Source organism: Puma concolor, chromosome A3, assembly GCF_028749965.1.
Source record: "Puma concolor isolate L17-30 chromosome A3, mPumCon1.1.hap2, whole genome shotgun sequence".
Classification (NCBI taxonomy): Eukaryota; Metazoa; Chordata; class Mammalia; order Carnivora; family Felidae; genus Puma; species Puma concolor.
In genome coordinates, this window is record NC_141669.1 from 19962594 (window position 1) to 19984660 (window position 22067).

General features: G+C 43.4%; 3 protein-coding genes and 1 long non-coding RNA gene across 9 annotated transcripts in view; 2 read left to right on the forward strand and 2 right to left on the reverse strand.

The window, feature by feature from the left end:
• Positions 1-277: 277 nt before the first annotated feature.
• Positions 278-2112, forward strand: LOC147582295 (uncharacterized). Its single transcript, XR_015248939.1, has 2 exons — positions 278-1386; positions 1632-2112. It is a non-coding gene; the product is annotated as an uncharacterized LOC147582295 (long non-coding RNA).
• A 163-nt stretch (positions 2113-2275) lies between these two features.
• Positions 2276-5335, reverse strand: PTRHD1 (peptidyl-tRNA hydrolase domain containing 1). The gene is made up of 2 exons (XM_025927319.2): positions 5084-5335; positions 2276-2617 (listed from the first exon to the last, which is right to left on the reverse strand). The coding sequence occupies exons 1-2, from the start codon at positions 5333-5335 to the stop codon at positions 2447-2449; spliced, it is 423 nt and encodes a 140-aa protein (XP_025783104.1). The 3' UTR covers positions 2276-2446.
• A 1-nt stretch (position 5336) lies between these two features.
• On the forward strand, positions 5337-21976 carry CENPO (centromere protein O). Of its 3 annotated transcripts, none has more exons than XM_086700134.1 (8): positions 5337-5473; positions 5712-5813; positions 7274-7440; positions 13493-13610; positions 14275-14555; positions 16547-16718; positions 17646-17812; positions 18900-21976. In XM_086700134.1, the coding sequence occupies exons 2-7, from the start codon at positions 5783-5785 to the stop codon at positions 17780-17782; spliced, it is 906 nt and encodes a 301-aa protein (XP_086556260.1). In that variant the 5' UTR covers positions 5337-5473; positions 5712-5782; the 3' UTR covers positions 17783-17812; positions 18900-21976. The 3 variants fall into 3 exon arrangements, with proteins under 3 accessions (XP_086556260.1, XP_086556261.1, XP_025783153.1); XM_086700135.1 differs by having other exon boundaries at positions 17646-17757; XM_025927368.2 differs by having other exon boundaries at positions 14296-14555.
• The window catches only part of ADCY3 (adenylate cyclase 3), a 92062-nt gene continuing 88684 nt past the window's right edge, over positions 18690-22067 (reverse strand). For 2 of the 4 annotated variants that reach the window (XM_086700133.1, XM_086700131.1), the window contains exons 20-22: positions 21032-21155; positions 20244-20368; positions 18690-19697 (exon numbers count right to left, since the gene is read on the reverse strand). In XM_086700133.1, the coding sequence (XP_086556259.1) occupies positions 19515-19697; positions 20244-20368; positions 21032-21155 (432 nt within the window). In that variant the 3' untranslated portion in view covers positions 18690-19514. Of the gene's footprint in view, positions 19698-20039; positions 20369-21031; positions 21156-22067 lie in introns of those variants that run through there. The other 2 variants (XM_086700132.1, XM_086700130.1) reach the window with 1 other exon arrangement.

The window sequence follows — 22067 nt, forward strand, 5'->3', positions numbered from 1 at the left end:
TACAATGAAGGAACTGGGGCTCAGGGAAGTTGACTTGTCTGAGTTCACGCCATTTGAATGTATGAGAGCCAGGATTTGGACTCAGGCCATTTGACACTAGAGTATGAGGTCTTAACCACTATACTTTGCCATATAATACAGTGCTAAGTTTGTTCAGTGTTATGAAAGGCTATAAACTTCCTACTTCATAGAAGAAAATTAAGTCAATAAGGATAGCCTTCAACTTTCTCCCTTCTCCAATCTGTAAACTCATATATATATATATAATTTCCCCACTTCTTTCCTCCAGTTTCATTAAAGTCTCTCTCTCTCTGTGTCTCTGTCTCCCTCTCTCCCCCCACCTTCTCTCTCTGTTCAAGGCCAGTCCTTCCCTGTGTCCTTAACCCCACCTCTTCCCACTTTTTCTGGACTTTATCAGTTATTCTATGTAGTAACTTCAATCTCTCTTCTCCTTACTCTCCCTCTCCTCACCCATAAACTTGCTCAAACGTCTAAGAAAATTCCCCCTATGGGACCCAGCATTCACCTTTCCAACCCCCATTCAATCATTCTCCCATTAGAGCTTCTTGAATAGTCCTCACCTCTTGCCTCCCCTCCCATTTTTGTCTCAACAGATGGCAATCGGAGTCCCATCCTCATATGCTATTTCAACTGCTTTCAGCAAGTTCACCAGTATGTTCCCAACTGCTAAAGGTTTTCAGTACTTATACACTGAAATTCTATGCTGCACTCGATTGCTCTCCCCTCCTTGAATCTCTTATTCACTTGGCTTCCCGGAATCGGCTCTGCCCTCAGCCCCCCAGCAATTCTCCATCCACTCTCTTAGTTTGAAACAACCGTCTCTTATAACAGAAAATCTTTGTATCTAGTGTCTTAGTTGTCTTGGTATCTAGGGGGAAAGGGGAAGGTCTACCCACATTACCTTGTACAATCTTCTCTACATGAATTATCTAGGTTTCTGTCTTCTCATTAGATTCTTCACTACCTGAAGGCAAAAACTTCTGTTCATCCTTATATCCTCAACTCTAAATACAGCCTGCCACAGTAGACTTGCAACAGATACCTGCTGATATTACCCTTTATAACCTTTGCTTCACAGATGTCCAAACAATTTCTGTAGATGTCTCCAAATGTTTATAGAAACATGTAAAACATTGTACAGAGTGTTCTAGAGGTTCAGAAAGGGTGTTATCATTTGGGGCTGGGTAAGACTCGCTGAAGGTGATCAAACTTGAGCCAGAAATAGTTTAAAGTCCAGATGTGGGAATGGGGAAGGAAGAGTATGAACACTTGACTCCCAGGCCAGAGACCCGCAGGCGGCAACTGGAGTACCTTGTTGAAACCTCAAGTTTGGATACAGAAAGAGTAGAAGATAAACTTAAAAAGGTGGGTAGGGGGGCGCCTGGGTGGCGCAGTCGGTTAAGCGTCCGACTTCAGCCAGGTCACAATCTCGCGGTCCGTGAGTTCGAGCCCCGCGTCAGGCTCTGGGCTGATGGCTCGGAGCCTGGAGCCTGTTTCTGATTCTGTGTCTCCTTCTCTCTCTGCCCCTCCCCCATTCATGCTCTGTCTCTCTCTGTCCCAAAAATAAATAAAAACGTTGAAAAAAAAATTAAAAAAAAAAAAAAAAAAAGGTGGGTAGGAAATATAAATGTGGAGGGTCTGAAGGCTAAGCTGAAGATGTTACCTTTATTCTAAGAGCAAGTAGGAGTCTATACCGAACAGGGTGCTCAATGGTTCTAAACAAACCTGGTGTCAGAAAGTCTGCTGGACGGTAGCCAGGACACACAGGAGTCACCAGTGGGACACTCCGATGAACAAAACGAGAGCCTGATACCGGGTGGGAGCCCTGAAAACTACCATAGCTCTAGTACTTGACAAATTTCACCAAATACATACGTATTTGTGTGTATGCGCGCGCGTATGTGTATTTTAACACCTTTGAAACTGAAATACATCTTATGATTAATCGCGTGTCTTAACTGGCAGCATCTCTTCTTTCTTAACAACATGTAAAGTAATGGTGTATCTTGAAATTGATATTGTCCTAGATTCAATGAATATATCTAGATGTGAATAAGAAATAAAGAATTCAAAGGCAAAATTGAAAACCTGGGTGACTGGAAGAACTCTATTATTCCTAATAAAGAAGGAAGGGCGTTCCCTTGATCCCTGGATAGGAGTCTAACCAAATCTTCTATTTGAGCCATGACCCACGGACAATATTGCTGCTTACCTACTTTCCCCATCTGAACAAATCAAAAATAATTAGAGGAAGTACTTATTAATGACAACTTTAATACGAACATGTGTTTGACCCTCCAGAAACACTCACAGCCTAAAGAGAAGAACGAGTTGCCATTGAAAGGAGTACACGATGCTCAGGGATAGATGGCACGCAGTTTCTGGATCCAGCTGATAAAGATATCAAGGCAACTGATAGCATGAGTCACTTGAACAATCGATACTTCTTCAAATACTGGTTCACTTCTTCTTTGGGGTAGGGACGGAGCGCAATGCAAGTGGCGATATTCTCTGGCTGCTCCAGCCACAGCATGTGGTCAATGTTGCTCTGTTGCAGGGTCTCAGCCAGCTCCTTCAGGGTGCTTTCATCTGCAGCCTACCAGGAGCAGAGCACAGAACACAGATTGAATGGCCCCTTTAGGAAGTGTCAGAAGGCAATGAAAAAAAAGTGTGTGTGTGTGGGGGGGTGGGTAGGGGGGTTTCCTCTGGACTGAAAAGTGGAGAGCAGCTCCCTCAACGAAGGAGCTGTAGAGCGTGTCTCCAGAAGCAACAGCTTTACTGCCCCACTTGCCATTCACTCTCTGTAGGACCTTAGATAAGCTGCCTGGGAGTTGGAGAGGGACAGGCTTAATATGCTTGTTTCTAAAATGGAGATTTTTCTCTTCCCTCTTGAGATGCTGTATGCGTTGTCAGTAATTATGCTCTCTAGATTTTCTACTTCTCTTCTGGCTGGTGTCCACACAGCTATCCCTAATGCTTCAGCCAGCTGTGATGTTAAGAGTGGACTATGAAAAGATTTCTAACAACACATCACCTCGAGCTCCATCCTCCCCTCCCATCGGACCCCCTCCTAAACCTGGAAAGGTTTTCCTTTCGCTGGGACAGTTCCCACTTGTTAGCTCAGAGGGCAAACCATTCTCTAACATCCTTCTCAGATTGTTTCTCTGTCACCACACTGACTCCCATTAATAGGAGGTATTAAAGCTAGCACTCAAAAGGAAGATAGTGTGTTAGGGGCGCCTGGGTGGCTCAGTCAGTTGAGCATCCAACTTCGGCTCAGGTCACGATCTTGTGGTTTGTGAGTTCGAGCCCTGCATAGGGCTCTGTGCTGACAGCTCAGAGCCTGGAGCCTGCTTTAGATTCTGTGTCTCCCTCTCTCTCTGCCCCTCCCCCACTCATGCTTTCTCTCTCTCTCTCTCTCTCTCTCTCTCTCAAAAAAAAAAAAAAAAAGATAGTGTGTTATTTGGCATAATGTATATTTTTTGCCTGTGAGGGCGGAAGCCATTAAGATAACTAGAGGTTTGTCTTATCAACTAGGAGGATGCAGGGATTGCCACTCTTTAGCTAGAGTCCTCTGGGCACAGCCATGCTGGAGGAGAACTCATGGACTCCCCCCCCCCCCCCCTTCAGCACCACATAGCAGCATAGGACAGTGAGTCAGAGGGAGTCCATTGCTCTGCCACTTAGTGATGGTGCAACCTTTGAGTTTATTTTGAGGGAGAAAGAAAGCATGAGTGGGGGAGGGGTATATAGGGAGAGAGAGAATCTTAAGCACGGCAGGCTCTGTGCTAATAGCTCGGGCTCCATCTCTCTCCAATGTGAGATCATGACCTGAGCCGAAATCAAGAATCGGATGCTCAACCGACGGAGCCACCCAAGCACCTCTCATCAGGTATCTACTATACTTAAGGGAAGTCGTCTAATCTCTGTGGGCTTCAGATCTCTCATCTGAGAAAAGGGGTAAATAAATATATTATCTGCCTGAACGTGTGGGAGAGGGAGATGTCTGAACCAGATGACTTCTTGAGGTCCTCTTCCTATAAAAAGTCTAAATGAAAAGCTATCTGTTTCTTTTCTGTCTACTCATAGATTCTCAAGACACTTCCCCCTAGGTTACTGACTGATGTTTTACTACCCAACAGAAATCTTTCTCTTGAAAGACAATCTGCTTTGTCAGCTGGCCATTAAGGGATTATCCCATTTCCGCCCTAGGATTCTAGTTTGTTTATAGTACATTTTATAATGTAAAGTAAAATATGTGTTTAATGTAGAAAACTAAAAAGAATAGAGAAGCATTAGAAAATAACCCAAATCTCACCACCTGCTCAATATGTGGATGTATTTCCTTAGTTTTCCCTTTCAAAATCTGGATCATTTTGTAGTTAGAATATAGTTCGGTTAGCATAACATAATGAGCACTCTTCCATGCCAACTAAATATGCTTCAAAAACCGTGATTTATACTAGCTTTATAATAGCACATTTTAAGCATAAAATTAACCAATCACTAGTGCTGGAAATTTGGTGATTTCCACATTCTTTACTATTATAAAGTGTTCCTATGAATATTCTTGATCTATACAATGCTCTTCGATGCGTCTGGTATCTGGTATCTTCCTAGGTTACACTTCCAGAAGCAGAATTGACAAAGGGAAAAGGTAAGGGTAAGATCTGTTTGGCCGCCTGCAAAACGAACCTTACCTCTATTTTACACCAGCGGTATCTGGTTATTTATGAAGCTAGGTTCAATATATGTACACATTTATTTTTCAAATAATTAGGTGTCATACCCCTCTATTAAGAGGGACGCCGATGAGAGCGGAAGGGGGCGGGAAGTCTTAATAACCCAATGTCCACTCACTCTTCACACAGGCCCCCGTCCGGCCGAAGTAAAGCTCCCGGGGCCATCGCTCAAGTCTCGGCAACCTTCCCAAACCTTACTTAGAAGACTCCTCCCCACTCACGCCACACCTACTCGACCAAGTAAGGCCTCTGCACCAAGACCACACCCACTTCCGGTCCCGACGACTTCGGCACCCCTCCCCCTCCGCCGGGTGCCTCACCTCGAGGACCACCTTGCGCATGCGCCCCAGGTCCCGAAGGTAAGCGGCCGTGTGGGGGTGGTCGCGGTGAATGTGCAAGGCCGCGGTGGCTGCGTGACAAGCCTGCGCTACCATTGCGCCTGCCGGCCAGGAGAATGGAGCCTGCGACAGATCCTTTCGTAACACCAAGTACTGGACTAGGATCTGCGGCTCTGCGCCAGAGGCCGCCATCTTCCGGGCCCACAGAAAGACCGGCCCTACTCCCCGGTGCATGCCGGGATGAGGGAGGGGCCCTGAGCGCAGCCATGTTTTTGTACGGTGGCGGCGCAAAGCACGCTGGGTCCGATTGGTTTGGTTTTGAAGGCGTGGACGGCGGGAACTCCACCTTGGCCTGGGTGAGCTAGAGAAGAGGTAAGGGGAAAAGAAGACCCGGTGGCGGACGAGACCGTGGTCGCGGTGGAAGGCTGAACAGCCTCTTAAAGCCGTGTTGTGGGGCACGCGCGGGGGCAAGTAGACTGCCGGCTAGGACCGGGGAACGGGCAGGGTAGGACGGGTCAGGGAAGGGGCGTCCTAGCGGTGTCACTTGGGGTGTCTCGCGACACCCCAAGTGTGAATAGATGTGACTTTCTTGCCTTTTTTCTTTTACCAGCAAGGACATCTGGGTCCCTATTAAGGCTTGCCTGCACAACTTCGTAGGAAGGCCGGTGGGAAACCGAGGAGATGGAGTGGGCGAATGACAAGTCCAAAGGAGGTATTCAAAGGGTCGCCTTTTCCCCCTTAGTACTGCTGCCAAAGAGGACGCCTAGATCAAAACAACCCTTTCCTCCTCTAACGGATGTGTGACCCGGCCTGCTGGGAGCATTATGGTGAAAGATCCAAACACTGAAGACTGAAAAGGCACAGGCCAGCTAAGATTATTCATTGCAGATGGGAAATTATTTCAGACATTTCTAGGCTCCTGCCCCTTTTTAAACGGATAGGTTGCACTCATAATAATGCTTAGTGTTTATATATTCGGAGCTACAGTTCTAGTCACTGAGGTCTCATTCCTTTCCAGGATTTTTTTGGGTGGGGTCATTTATGCATTACACCTGTGGAAGGATCGGAGCCAAGCAGTGACTTCGGTGTTGGTTAGACTTGGGCGTGTCCTGGCCCTGCCATTAGAAATAACGTGGCCTTGGGCAAGTTATTTTGCCATTCTCTGCGCTCATTTCATCTGGAAAATGGAGGCAAGTAGTAGCCTTATGGTGATGGTTGTGGAAAGAAAATAAGAACTGAATTATCTTCATGCTTTATTTTTTTTTTAAGCTTATTTATTTTGAGAGAGAGAGCGCGCGCGCGCGAGCATGAGGAGGAGACAAGCGAAGAGGGGAGAGAGAGAGAGAGAGTTCCAAGCAGATTTCACATTGTCAGCACAGAGCCTGACCCAAGGCTTGATCCCACCCTTGAGATCATGACCTGAACTGATATCAAGAGTCGGACGCTTAACCGACTCAGCTACCCAGGGGCCCCTTCATGCTTTAATTCTTTACATAATGTGCAAATAAAACATCTAGCACGGGGTCTTAATGTGTAGGAAATGTGCAGCAAATGCTTTATTGTTAGACTTGATTGGCATTATGAAACTGTGATGGTCCTTAGTCTCTTGGGAACTGATATTTGCCTTTGAATTTCTGTCCAACTGTGAACTTGTTTTCCTTTCTAAATCCCAGTAATATTGGTAGACAGTTCCCTTTAGTGTCCTTTTAGTCCTGTGTGAATAATACTTCTCAGAGCTTCAAAACACTTAAGACTTTCTGGATGTCTGAATCCAAAGAGCTATGCATTAGCACTTTGGGGAAACATGCATAAAAGCCAATGTAAAAATCTACAGTTTTAATAACAGTGTCTGAGAGAGTCAGTGAATTTGGTGACCCTGTTTTCCCCAGTCCTTATCATAGATAACTGACATGAGTTACATTCAGATTATGCTCACGTTGGACTGTCCTGGTCAGGAACTGCTTGTACGTTAGTGCTCAACCTATAAGGCTGCTCATTCTTGATTCTTTTTGTCAGGTCCTCTGGTTTTATAAATCATGGCCAATGTCTAACATTTTAGCTGGTCAAAGTTCTAAGAAGGGAGTTAACCCTCTGTTCATCCCTGAAATTCTTCCTGTGGCCAGAGTCAGAAATCCCTGGATGCTTGTGAAATTGCCTTTTTACTTTCCTCAGGTGTTTTAGCTCACTTGGAAAGACTAGAGACTCAAATGAGCAGATCCTGTAAAAACTTAGAAGACCCGCCGAGAGAGACAGCAGAGAGCGATCTTGGGACCAAAATTCATAAACTGAGGTGTCTGCGTGATAAGCTCAGGGCTGAAGTGAAACAGCGTCAAGCCAGAGTGAGTACAGGGGCCATGTTAGCAAGCTTTGCTGGAGCATAAAGAATAAGCATGACCTGGGAATTAACAATTTGTATAATGGGTTTTACCTGTGATCTTACTGGATTGATTTCAGTCCTTGACCTCTCAAATGATCAGTTCTGTAGAGTCAGCTAATATCAATGTCAACCAATAATTGTTAGGCGTTACTGATAGGCCAGGCAAGTTCTTCATAATAGCCTCTTAACCTGCACTTGTAGACAGGAGCTTGTTACTTCAGTCTCAGCCTGATGGGTCATTGGTATTTTTGTCATTACCTCCATCTTTCCCTTACAGACTTGAAACCTCACAGTGAACTTTGACGCTTCCTTCTCTTCAGTTTTCTCTCTTGGCCAGGATAGGTCAGCAAGACCTGCCAAATTTTCCTTTAGGTTGTCTTTGTGCTTCCAAAGTATTATCCACATATGTTGTAAATATTTACCAGGGGATTGGGATGCTGGGATTATTGGAGTAGTCTGCTCGTTGTTTTCTCTTCGTGTATATCTACTTCTCCAATAACTCTTACACAGCCAGGAAAATGCTTCATAAGACCCTACATTGAATTTTATATAAATGTAAAAAGTGTAAACTTATGTCTGACTTGTTATTTTTGAATGCTGTCTGTGAGATTTATCCATACTGGTGCACATAGTGGTCATTCTTTTTTATTGCTGTGTAGTAATTTCATTTTATGAATATTCCACAATTTACTTAATTGCTGTGTAGTAATTTCGTTTTATGAATATTCCACAATTTATTTACTTAATTGTATTGGCGACATTTGGGTTATTTTATTTCACTTCAGGGCTGTGAAACATTCTTGTTCCTGTCTTTTAATGTAAAAATACATACTTTTCTATCAGGCGTATACTTTGTAGAATTGCTAGGTCATATTTGTCCTTAGTAAATACTGCCAAACAGTTTTTGGAAGTGATTCCACCAATTTTACATTCCCAGCACCTGTGTAAAAGATTTCCATCATTTTGCATATTTACCAGTAGTTGATATTGTCAGTTTAAAAAATTTGTCACTCTGCTGAGTGTCACAGTATCTCATGGCGGAGTAATTTGCAATTGCCTGATAACTAATGCTGTTAAGTACCTGTATTGGATACTTGAAAGTCTTCTGTTGTGAAATAGGCTTTTTGAGGCTTCTGCAAAAATTTTATTGCGTTGTGTATCTCTTACTGAATTGTAGAATTGTTTACATATTTTGGATGTGAATTCTTTAGTATATGTATTACGAATCTTCTTTTAGACTGTGGCTTGCCTTTTCACCCTAATGGTGTCTTGTGATGAAAAGAAAGTCTTCATTTTAATGAAGGTTGATTTAGGAGTCTAATTTTATACTTAACTGCTCTTGTTTCCTTTTAATAAATCTTTGCCTAACTTGAGATGGTGAAGATGTTCTGTGGTATTTTCTAAAAACTCTATTGTACTTTTTACTTTCAGAACTACAGTCTGTCTGGAATTGATTTTTGTGTATGGGATGAAGTAGAAGTCATACTACTACTTTTGTTTTTCCATGTGAATATCCAGTGCATTTGCTACCACTTTTTGATGTCCGTTCTTTTCCCGTTGTGTTGTAATGGATCTTTGGGTCCACTGTGGGCCTGTTCTGTTCCATGTGGGTACAAGAGATTTATTTACTGTAAGTTTGGATACCTGTCATATATGTCGTCATCTTCAGAATAATCTCGGCTATTGTTGGCCCCTTGAATTTTACATAAATTTGGGAATCAGCTGTCAGTTTCCAAAAAACCTATAGTTTTGATTGGGATTGCATTGAATCTATACACGAATTTGGAGAGAATTGAAATATTTTCAATATTGCATTTTCCAGTCAGTGTACATGATGTATCTTTCCATTTATTTAGTTCTTTAATTTCTCTTATTAATGTGTGCAGTTTTATGTGTAGAGATCTTTATTTTTTTTATTATTTTTTAATGTTTATTTATTTTTGAGAGAGACAGACTGCAAGCAGGGGAGGGGTAGAGAGAGAAGGAGACACAGGATCTGAAGCAGGCTCCAGGCCCTGAGCTGTCGGCACAGAGCCTGACGTGGGGCTCAGACTCACAAACCGTGAGATCATGCATGACCTGAGCCAAAGTCGGACGCTTAACCGACTGAGCCACCCATGTGTAGAGGTCTTAAACATCATTCAGTATATTTATCTTTATGTATTTGATTTTTCCTGATGTTAACGTATATGGCAGGGGTCCACAGACTTTCTGTATAAGGCCAGATAGTCATTATTTTAGGCTTTGTGAGCCACCTGGTCTCTATGGCAACTATTCAGCTCTGCTGTTGTACTGTGAAGTAGCCATAGACAATAAGTACGTGCGTGGGTGTGTTCCAGTCAAACCTTAATTTACAAAAATAAGTGTCAAGATAGGTTTGACCCACAAGTCCTATTTTAATAGCCTCTGATGTATTATCTTTTAGAAATTTTATTTTCGTATTATGTAGAAATATATTTGATTTTTATATATTGACTTTATGACAACTTTGCTAAATCTACATTAATTCTATTTATCTCTCTATTCTTTTGGGATTTCTACATCTGGAATCATGTCATATGCAAACACTAACAGTTTTACTTCTTTCCAATCCTTGTAATTTGTTTTCCTTGCCTTATTCTACTAGCTAAGTTGTTTCCTATATTGTTGAGTAGAAATAATCTTAGGGTCAACCTGTTTGCTCTAAATTTTGTATACATACTCTTATCAGTTTAAGGAAATGGTCTTCTATGTCTAGCTTGCTCATTTAATTGTGATCAAGTATTGAATTTTATCAAATGTTTTTACTGCATACATTAAGGTGGTTGTATGGCTTTTATTAATGTGGTGATACATATCGATTGGTTTTTGAATGATAATGGCTTACATTTTTAGAATAAACCTAAGTTGGTTTGATGTATTACCTTTCTATATAATGTTGAATTCTATTTGCTAATATTTGCTAATAGGACTTTTACATCTAAATTCTTGAGATTGTCTTGTGCTTTTTTTTTTTTTTTTTAATGTCCTTTTCGGGTTTTGGCATCAAATTTAACTGGGTCTTATAAAGAGAGTTGATATATTTTCCTCTTTTTCTGTTCATTGGAAAAGTTTACATAAAATCGGTGTGGTTTTTCCTTAAATATTTGTAAAGAACTACCTGGTAAAACTTTGGGCCTCCTTTGTGGGAAGGTTTTAAGTTTCTGATTCAATTTCTTTGATTAATATAAAGCTTTTATATTTCCTGTTTCCCTTTGGGTCATCTTTGGTAAATTGCATTTCATTTAAAGTTGTTTGAACCTTCTTGTTTTTGTTTTTATTTTTGTTTGTTTTGTTTTATTTTTGTTTTTTTAATTTTTATTAATAATTTATTTTTTAATTTACATCCAACTTAGCATATGGTGCAACAATGATTTCAGGAGTAGATTCCTCAATGCCCCTTACCCATTTAGCCCATCCCCCCTCCCACAACCCCTCCAGCAACCCTCTGTTTGTTCTCTATATTTAAGAGTCTCTTATGTTTTGTCCCCCTCCCTGTTTTTTTTTTTTTTTTTTACTTTTTAATGTTTATTTGAGAGAGAGAGAGAGAGAGGCAGAATGTGAGTGGGGGAGGGGCAGAGAGAGGGAGACACAGAATCCGAAGTGGGCTCTGGGCTGTCAGCACAGAGGCTGATATGGGGCTTGAACTCATGAACTGTGAGATCATGACCTGAGCCGAAGTTGGACACTTAACCGACTGAGCCATCCCGGCACCCTCCCCTCCCGTTTTTATATTATTTTTGCTTCCCTTCTCTTATGTGCATCTGTTTTGTATCTTAAAGTCCTCATATGAGTGAAGTCATGTGATATTTGTGTTTCTCCGACTGACTGATTTCACTTAGCACAACACCCTCTAGTTCTATCCATGTAGTTGCAAATGGCAAGATTTCATTTTTTTTGATTGCCAGGTAATACTCCATTGTATATATATACCACATCTTCTTTATCCATTCATCCGTCCTTGGACATTTGGCTCTTTCCATACTTTGGCTATCGTCGATAGTGCTGCTATAAACATTGGGGTGCATGCGCCCCTTCGAAACAGCACACCTGTATCCCTTGGGTAAATACCTAGTAGTGCAATTGCTGGGTTGTAGGGTAGTTCTATTTTTAGTTTTTTGAGGAACCTACATACTGTTTTCCAGAGTGACTGCACCAGTTTGCATTCTCACCATCAGTGCAAAAGAGATCCTCTTTCTTCACATCCTCACCAACATCTGTTGTTGCCTTTGTTGTTAATGTTAGCCATTCTGACAGGTGGTATCTCATTGTGGTTTTGATTTGTATTTCCCTGATGATGAGTGATGTTGAGCGTTTTTTCCTGTGTGGGTTGGCCATCTGGATGTCTTCTTTGGAGAAGTGTCTATTCATGTTCGCCCGTCTTCACTGGATTATTTTTTGGGTGTTGAGTTTGATAAGTTCTTTATAGATTTTGGATACTCTTATCTGATATGTCATTTGCAAATATCTTCTCCCATTCCATCAGTTACCTTTTAGTTTTGCTGATTATTTCCTTTGCTGTGCAGAAGCTTTTTATTTTGATGAGGTCCTGATCAGTTTTGCTTTTGTTTCCCTTGCCTCTGGAGATATGTTGAGAAAGAAGTTGCTGTGGCCAAGATCAAAGAGGTTTTTGCCTGCTTTCTCCTTGAGGATTTTGATGGCTTCCTGTCTTACATTGAGGTCTTTCATCCATTTTGAGTTTATTTTTGTGTCTGGTATAAGAAAGTGGTCCAGGTTCATTCTTCTGCATGTCGCTGTCCAGTTTTCCCAGCACCATTTGCTGAAGAGACTGCCTTTATTCCATTGAATCTTCTTTCTTGCTTTGTCAAAGATTAGTTGGCCATACGTCTGTGGGTCCATTTCTGGGTTCTCTATTCTGTTCCATTGATCTGAGTGTCTGTTTTTGTGCCATAAAGTTGTTTGAAGCTTCTTAAACAACTATCTTGTGAATAGGATTGATCAGTAGCATTGTCTCAGTTTTTAATCTGATTGGTAATTTGTGATCACTCTTCTCTTTTTCTCTCCTTGATCAGTCTTGTTATCAGTTTTGTATCAGTTTTATTAAAGAACCAACTTTTGGCATTATTGATTTTTCTCTTTTACACATTTGTGTTGCATTTTCATTGATATTTTCTCATAATTCACTATACCCTTCCTTCTATTCTTTAGATTTAAGTTGCTTTTTAGCTTCCTGAGATGAATACTTACTGATTTTTTTTTTTAGTCTTTCTTTTCCCCTTTTTGTTTGTGAGGTTATAAATTTTTCACTAAGCACAGTGTCTTGGTCAAATATGGGCTGTTGGAACAAAAATACCATAAACTGGGTGACCTATCAACAACACACATTTCTCACAGTTCTAGAGCCTGGGAAGTCCAAGATTATGGACCCGGCAGATTCAATGTCTGATGAGGACCTACTTCCTCATTGATGGTAGTCTTCTCACTGTAGTTGAAGTGCTAGAAGTGTAGTTTACATGCTGGAAGGGGTGAGCTAGCTCTCTGGGGTCTCTTACAAGGGCACTAATCTCATTCATGAAGGCTCCAATATTGTGACCTAATCACCAGCCAGAGGCCCTGCCTCCAAATACCATCACATCGGGCATTAGGTTTCAGCATATGAATTTTGAGGGATACAAACATTCAGTGCCTGTCACGTGGCTTTAACTATATCCCGCAAGCTGTGGTATGACATGTTTTCATTGCTTTGCTACCCTGTGCTTATCCTAGACTTGCTTTACACCCTTTTCTTTTTCTTCTCACAATATTCTCCATTCCTATCAAAGTCCTGATTCTTCTTTGGGCCAGCACAGTTGCTACTCTGATTTCTAGCACAGTGACCCACAAAATTTTTCCTTTCTTGTGGATTCATAGCACTAATGGGTCACTGTAGCATAATACACTTATTACATAATAAAAAATACTCTGCATTTATGTGAGGGCAAGGACCCTGTGCTATGCCCCTTTGCACCCAGTTTGATTTGCTGCATATTTTGCAGATTAAAGCATCTACTGCCAATGCAGAACCCGACCAAACATTGGAGATCAGTGAGCAAGAAGCTGTGGGAGGAAAAGAGGAAAATATGAAAGCCATTTTGCAGGCATATCGTTTTACAGGTATAATTTATTTTCTGACCTGTTTCAGTCTGAGTCTCTTGTCTCTAGTGCATTGGTTTGCTAGATATATTATTAGTCCTGGACTTATTTCATGAGCATGGATTTTGCCTTCTTCAGCCTATACACACAAAGCTGGCATACTGTTTGTGGGCATCTTCACCTACAAAATCGGCCACTTTTTGCAGAAGATTGGTTGGTGGCCAGCTTAGATTATTCATTTTAGCTCTAGTGTGTGTTGGACCCTGTGGTAGAACTGCCTTTGCTGCTGGCTGGCTTGATATCACTGGTCAAGTTGTTTCAACCTAGTAAGTCTCTGTTTTCCTACTATAATGGGGATTTATCCTGCCCATTATCTATGGCATAAGAGGATTGTGGAAGGAACTGCACTATCATACATTATTTGACACTCAGAAAAAGGAGTAACATGAAAATTTCTAAATCTCTTCTTCCATAATTTGATATAAGGATGTTTTATCTTTTCCACCATCTTCCATGGTTTTAACAACTCAAATCTGAAGTGAGGCAGCGTCAGAATAAAGAGTCTATTATGTTCATTCAACAAACATTTGATTGTTCATTCAACAAACATATTGTGTGTATGAGGCAGTGCTGAAGTGATTGCACAGCCGAGAAAGAAACTACCTTTGCTGACATGTGTTGACAGGTATCAACTTGTTTGCTTCAGGGCTCAGTGGGAAACGGACCAGCCGAGGGGTCTGTGTCTGCATCAGCACTGCTTTTGAGGGAAATTTGCTGGATTCCTATTTTGTCGACCTTGTCATACAGAAGCCACTTCGGATACATCACCATTCAGTTCCAGTCTTCATTCCCCTAGAGGAGATATCTGCAAAATACTTACAGACTAATATTCAGCACTTCCTGTTCTGTCTCTGCGAATACCTAAATGCTTACGCTGGGAGGAAGTACCAGGCAGATCAACTTCAGGTATCTGTCTGGGATCTCATATAGGATTTTATTAGCCCAGAATAGGCTCAAAAGGTGAAAAAAGGTGGGGGGCAAGTTATTTTTTATATTTTACCTTATTTTTATTTTTTTATTTTAGAGAGAATGCTCAAGTAGAGGATTGGGCAGAGGGAGAGAGAGAAAGAATATCTTAAGCAAGCTCCACACTCAGCACAGAGCCCATGTGGGTCTCTATCCCATGACCCTGGGATCATGACCTACTGAGCCACCCAGGCACTCCTCTTTTGTATTTAAAATGCTTTATAATTCTGAGCCAGAAGTTTGACCATTGTCCTTCTGATGCGTGTTTCTTATTTATATACAAGTTATTTTCCACCTTCTTCCCCTTTTGAAATTCTGGATGCTGTTGAAGCATGGATGCTGGTTAAGGGATTTTTCACTCCCGAATGGTAGTCGTCAAGCTTTTATACTTGACCCTTTCTTCCCTTCACAAAGTACAGTCATACCTCATTTTATTGTACCTCTCTTTATTGCACTGGGCAGATATTGTGTTTTTCTACAGATTGAAGGTTTGTGGCGACCTTCTGTTAAGCAAGCCTATTTGTGCCATTTCTCCAACAGCATTTGCTCATTTTGTGTCTCTGTGTCACATTTTGTTAATTCTCTCAATACTTCAAACTTCTTCATTATTTGTTATGGTGATCTGATCAGTGATTATGATTCACTAAATGTTCAGATGATGGTTAGCATTTTTTATTTTTTTTTAATTTATTTTTATTTATTTATTTTTTCAACGTTTATTTATTTTTGGGACAGAGAGAGACAGAGCATGAACGGGGGAGGGGCAGAGAGAGAGGGAGACACAGAATCGGAAACAGGCTCCAGGCTCTGAACCATCAGCCCAGAGCCTGACGCGGGGCTCGAACTCCCGGACCACGAGATCGTGACCTGGCTGAAGTCGGACGCTTAACCGACTGCGCCACCCAGGCGCCCCAACATTTTTTAGTAATAAAGTGTTTTTTAATTAAGATCTGCATATTGGCAGGGGGGTGCCTGGGTGGCTCAGCTGGTTAAGCGACCGACTCTTGATCTCAGCTCAGGTCATGATCTCAGTTTGTGAGATCAAGGCCCATGCTGGGCTTTGTACTGATAGTGTGGAGCTTGCTTAGGATTCTCTCTGCCCCTCCCTCTCTCTCAATTTTTCTCTCAAAATAGATAAATTTAAAAAGATATGTACATTGGTTTTTTAGACATAATGCTATTGTGTACTTAATAGGCTACAGTATGGTATAAACATAACTGTCCTGGGAAACCAAACAATTCATTTGACTTGCTTCATTGCAGCAGTCTGGAACTGAACCCACAGTATCTCTGAGGAATGCCTATACAGTTTCTGTACTGTTAATTCAGCAGGGATTTATAGAGTACTTACTCTGTACCAAGTGTCTTGCTGAATCTTAGGTATAGTTGCAAAGCAGAGTAATACATAGAGGAATACTATCCATCTTTGCCTGAACTCTGGCCTACCTTCTTGGGGTTGCATTGGAGCTAGGGTTGGGTGAGAAAAAAAGTGCTTTTAAGTAGACAGGAAATGAATACAGATAAGGAATATATGACTTTTAGAAGCTGTGTTCCACCCATGCATTTAGAATGACTCTGAAGCTCTTAGTTGTCAGTTAAACTTACACTGATAACGTGGACACAGACACAAAGCATCTTAGCCAACTGTATGAAGACAATGAAATTCTTGGCAGAAATTGTATCTCCCTTACGCCCCCAACCCCCAGCCGTTTATTTAGTGTTTTCTGCAGGTCTTTCTCGGATGCCACTAAGTCTTCACATCTTTATCATTAGTCCTTTTTACAGGCTTCTCTTTTGTTTAGTTCTCTGAAATTTGATTAATGGGCCCTATATTTGTAGACATGTTTGTTTGAAGTGTCACAACCACTCACTGCCTTTGGAACTGTAGTCATCATACATTGTGTCTCTCTTCTGACCCCCACACCCCTTAGAGAGACTTTGCAGCCTTTCTGGCTGGGCCCTTGCAGAGAAACTCGCTGTGCAACTTGCTGTCGTTTACTTACAAAGTGGAGCCACAGGGTCGGTCGTTCCCATTTTGTGCTAGACTGCTGTATAAGGACCTCACGACAACCCTTCCAACTGACGTCACCATTACGTACCAAGGTGAGAGGAAGGATGCCTCAGTGAAGAGATTACAATGTGCTCAGCGTTACTCAGGTTGAATGAGACGGTAAAATAGGTAGATTACATCAGTTGGACCTTTGGAGACCCGTTCTTCTGTTAATCTACCAGAAATGTACTCAGTAAAATACAAAGAATATTTTTCTTTTTTTTAAATATATTTTTTAATGTGTATTTTTGAGAGAGAGAGATATTGAGAGTGAGTGATCTGAAGCAGGCTCTGTGCTGACAGCAGAGAGCCTGATGGGGGGATTGAACTCAGGAACTGGAAGATCATGACCTGAGTGGAAGTCAGACGCTTAACCGACCGAGCCACCGAGGTGTCCCAAATGTTTTCCTTCTTTCTACCAGTTTTCTCTCCTTTTTGCGGGTAGTAGACATAATTTACCCTTGTTCCCTCTCCTTTGTTCCATCCAGGTCTGCTAATGCTCCTCCAGTTTAAGATTTGTTTTCTTTGGAGACCCCTCCTGAAGAGAGACAGCTCATGAGGCTGTCAGAGGGTCACTTGTGATGAAGAGAGCCAAAAGACTCATTTCACTAAGAAGCCAAGTAGACGAGTGTATATGTCGCTCTCTAGAGACCCTTCTCTGGATGGGAATTTTTTAGGGCTGGCTGAGAGAGCTTTATGATACAGTTTTATAGTTAAATATACCATCATAATGTGACATGGGCAATAATGAAAAATAGGAAAAAATATTTTTAGGAGGTGGAAAATTTGAAGCTGCCGCAGATTTTAGGCTTCCTTCTGGGCAGGGTCTGTTCGGGTCTCAAAACTTCATTGGTCCAATAAAGGGCAGCCTCTTTCCTCCAGACCAAAAGAAAAAAAAAGTTATGTGGGTCCAGAACACCAGTGATCCAGGTTCAGGTTCCCCCAGTTGCACTAAATGAGATTGATTTAATCTATTTTAGGGACAGACGCCTCATCCACTTCATGGGAAGAACAGCGAGCATCCCATGAAAATCTGTTTTTTACGAAGCCCCTGCATCAAGTGTTTACTTCGTTTGCAAGAAACGGAGAAAGGTTGGATATGAGCCTGGTCTCCTAGAATATTATTTTCACTGGGAACATGTCAAAAGTGAGTAAAGTAATACTGTGCACAGTCCCAGGTGTGGTCCTGGGAACTGAAAACTATTGAAAGATTCAGAGCCCTTGCCTAGGGACCATCCTTGTAATGAGAACATTCATCTCATCATGATGGTAAGGGGCAAGTTTGGACAATTGAGGTATTGATTTGATCATATATTTTAGCTGAAAATCAGAATGTGTGTGGGGCAGAAGGCATTTTGTGAAAGAGGGAGTATGTACCATTCAACTGAAGAGTAGCTTTTATGAAAGCTTTAATTCTGCCTCGTTTTCCTGAGTCTTTTGAAAATAAAGTTTTTACAACATTCTGGGTTCCTGAATGACAGTTAAGGAAAACGTGTTTGATCCTTAGATTGAAGCAGTGTATTCTAGGCCCGTTTCATAAAGAATATGGTGTGAGAACATACTGTGGATAATCAGGGCTCTATGTGGCAAATGCTTTGTTTTCTAAAACACGTCAGTTGAATGTGTTAGGTCAGCTATAAAAAAGCACGATCAGAAGTCTGCTCAAACTCAGCGGTTACAAAGGGAAGCAGACCTCCCTCATCTGTCTTCTGCAAGCTCTCCCATGCTGCACAGGCCTGATAGGAGTCCTGACCCCCCTTCCTGCCCCAGAGCTGCAGCCAGGTCTCTACCGTGGTCCCTCTTTGGACCCGATGACCAGGAAGTAACCTATGTGTGTGGGAGCACAGGGGACTCGTAGAGCCAGCTCGGCCCACCATTAGAAGGAAGCAGCTTGAGAGTAAGAGAGAGGTCTTAGTTCAGGCTCTTGCCTTCTAGGCATGTGGTAAGGATGAGTGGTGTGAGTTAGCAAAGCACTTAGCGCTTTTCAGATGATTGGTATTAACAGTTTTCACAGTGATCACATCCAAGTTGAATAAAGCTTTTAATAAAACCGTCTTCTTTATCAATACCTGTAAATTCTCTTTTAAAGCAGTAGCAAAGGCGACTGTAGCAAGAGCTCAAGAGGCAAGGCAATATTGGAAAGTGTTTAACAGAAAGTTAAAAATATAAATGTAGAAGATCTGTTTATATATTTTTCTCTCAGAAATAAATTCCCTTTCCCTCCCTCCCACCAGGTAAAAGGAAATATTGCACTTTCTGCTCTCATGACTAAGGTGGCAGGGGTTCCAGAAGAACCTTTCAAGATTATCAGGAACATCAGCACGAGGGCCGGTTCACCTAGCCCGGACCATACGGAGACCAGCAGCTCTCCAGCCTGAAAGAGGCCTTCCACGTGTGCGCCAGGGAGAGCAGCTGGCCGCTCGGTTGTCGAGTCCCGCCAGGTCCTCGTCCGAAGCACAGCTCTCCCACCTGTGCCCCCAGCCCCGCAGCAAAGGCAGCTCTGTCCCACCTCGGATACGTTCCCGCTCACAGTGGCCGTGGCCTCTCTGGGGGAGGGAGGGCTGGTCAGACCCGGGCTCTGGAAGGATTGTTCCAGTACTATGCCTAAGACCCCTACTCTCTGAGGAAGCTACAGGCACGCTGAGGAATAGTATGGCCACCCTCAGAGCTCACGTATCCATGAACAAATGAAGGCTTGAGATTTTTAAACCTAAAGTCTATGTGAGTGTGCACTTCCAACAGTTTGGGCAGGTTGGGGCTTGGTCATTTGTCCTTTCCCAAGGCCTTTCTTTGATTCCAAAAAACAGATTCTCCCCTCCCATTTGGACTGTTGTGGGGCTCGCGGCCGTTCAGGAGTTGTCCACCACCTGGTGGGGCAGGGTGACTGAGGAGCCGTTAGGGAAGACAGCTGGCTTCTCCCGCCCCTTCAAGAAAAAGGTTAGCAGCTCCCCCTTCCCTTTCACAAAGATGGGCCCTCGCCTCACAAAGCGGAAGCCGTACTCCCGAAGGATGGCTTGTGTTTCTTCCACCACCTGTGGAGGGAGAACATAGCGTGAGCTCAGCTGCCCAGAGGGTGTCCACATGCGGCCCACAGGCCCCAATCAGCCTGCCTGGAGTGTTGCTCTCCAGAACTGTTGGGCTAAGCCCCTTATCTGCATGCCAACAGGCACAGAGTGGACAGTGGCAGGATGCGGGGTTGCCTAGGGCCTTTCCCTCTCCCAGTGACCGTGCTCCCTGTCCCCAGAATCACTCTGTTTTGTCTCTTCTCCCCACTCTGGCGCTTTCTTGCCATGGGGGTGGCTTCAGGGTATTGGCTGTTGGCACAAGATGTAGTTCATTCCAAGAGGCAGGACAGCCTTACCAGAAACTTAAATCTAAATTTTGGAAATGGGGTCGAAGTATTTCCTCCCTTCTCCTGAGGCATCCCTTTCCACCCTTGCCTTTAATCTTCCAAAAACACCAACTTGATAACCTGGGCCAACAGAAAGGAGGCAGTAGCATGTGGCAAAGCACCCCCTATTCTGACTTTGTGCCCGGTCCCTGGGTCTGAGCACATGCTCGGCTCTCGCTGGACATACCTGAATGTTACCCATGACCCCTGTGGACTCCATCCTGCTGGCTACGTTGACCGTATTGCCCCAGATGTCATAATGTGGTTTCCGGGCTCCAATGACCCCAGCCAGTACCCCTCCTTTGTTCATGCCTGGTGTAGAAGCATAAAATTAAGCACAGCCACATGTCACATTTTGTCATCATCCCATCTCAGAAGCCATCAACTCCTCCCCCAGAGAAGTTACCACCCGACCCCAACCACAGAGCTCCTAAATCTGTAACATTACTCCTGAAGCTTGTCTCTAAGCCACCAGAGGGCAGGCATGTCCCCTGTTTATCCTGTCCTTGGCAAATGTCAGCTGTCCCCAATATGCTAACTAATGTATGCAGTGTGGAAGTTGACAGTTGCAACACATATCTGGTACTTGCAAGTGTCTTGTGACCTCACCCAGGAGTGAGGACCCCACCCCCACCCCCAATAAGGGCAGCAGGTGACATTAACTCCTAACAGGCTGGACAGAGGCAGCAAAGGCCTGGGCAGGCACACAGGACTGCTTGGGGAAATATCCTGACTTCCCAGCCGGACTCCTAAGGCATGCTTTTCACGGTCAACAGTACAGGACAGACAGCTAACCATCATTTTGTCAGATGTGTGGTCTGAACATCTGGAAGAGATCCCTGAGGTCCCAAAGCTGTGACCATGTGGCCTTCCTCGACCTAAATGCCTCAGGGCTAAGTCCTCTTCCCTCCTGATGTGCTGAGTCCCTTGTGTCAGAGGAACACATCGAGGAGCAGACAAGCCTGAAGCCCTTACCTATGCGCAGCATGAAGTTGTTGAAGGACTGGTTGTTGATGTTGGTGAGTGTGTCCTTCATGGCCAGAGCGAAGTCAGCCAGGTCAGCCAGGTGCTGCCAGCGCTCCCGGTCAGACTTTTCCTCCTGCACCAAGGAGCGGCCGTGAGGGCAGCAGGAGCCAGCGTGGGCACCTTCCTCCCCTTCACGGTATTATTGAGGTGAGTTCCTATAGCTACGTGTTAAAGGCCTTATTCTCCACTTCCTCCCACAGACAAGTCCATGACCTCTGCCTCTGTGTGTCACTGACGCTTCACCTGGGTCCCTTTGGATCCAGGGCAAAGCCCGGGCGGTGGTGGGGAAGACACGTCCTGTCAAGTCACTTCCTGTCTGCCATGTAGCAGATCAGTCCTGCCTCATCACCACCTTGCCCGAACCTGGTCTTATAATTTTGAGATAGCTGTCCTCACTTTGATTCCTGAGCTAGATTATAAGCACTGGAAGGTCATGAAGCATCTTAGATGCATTTCTTTAGCCTCATCCATAGAACGGAGACGGTAGCAACACTTACATAGTATAGGACAGTTGTAAGACAAAACAGGATGATAACAGTGTAGGAAGAGCTCTTGGGACCAGGGCCCCCACAGCTCCTCTCCTCCCCTGGAACGAGCTAGCTAAATGGCTAGGTCCACAGGTCTGATTCAACAAGAGGACAGGCCGACGCCAGCCGGTGAGCTCTGAAGACCCCTCTTCTAATAAAACTGCTTCCAATCTGGATGTCGTCATTGTTACATAATTGTGTGGATGGTTTCTACTCCCTGGTTCTTTCCAAAGTATAGAACACGAAGGGAGCATGGCCACAGTTGAAGCAGCTTACACCCGGGCTAAGCTGTGCAGCAATGGAGGGGTTGTGTGTCCTATTTCTCTGCTCATTAAACTTTGCCAATAAACCTGATTTTAAATTTGCATTGCATGGTGCTGGCGGTGCGTGTGTCCCTTTGGCACAACCGGTACCCGGGAACGTCAGCTACCCTCGTAACTTCCCGTTTCGCACGTGCT

Bases quoted from the DNA above. Each gene is read 5' to 3' on its own strand.
- PTRHD1 (XM_025927319.2), bottom strand. From the start codon at position 5,335: ATGCACCGGGGAGTAGGGCCGGTCTTTCTGTGGGCCCGGAAGATGGCG. The intron at 2,618-5,083 runs GTGAGGCACCCG...TGCTCCTGGTAG, and splicing joins TGCGCAAGGTGGTCCTCGAG to GCTGCAGATGAAAGCACCCT.
- CENPO (XM_086700134.1), top strand. From the start codon at position 5,783: ATGGAGTGGGCGAATGACAAGTCCAAAGGAG. The intron at 7,441-13,492 runs GTGAGTACAGGG...CATATTTTGCAG, and splicing joins TGAAACAGCGTCAAGCCAGA to ATTAAAGCATCTACTGCCAA. The intron at 13,611-14,274 runs GTATAATTTATT...ATGTGTTGACAG, and splicing joins GCAGGCATATCGTTTTACAG to GTATCAACTTGTTTGCTTCA.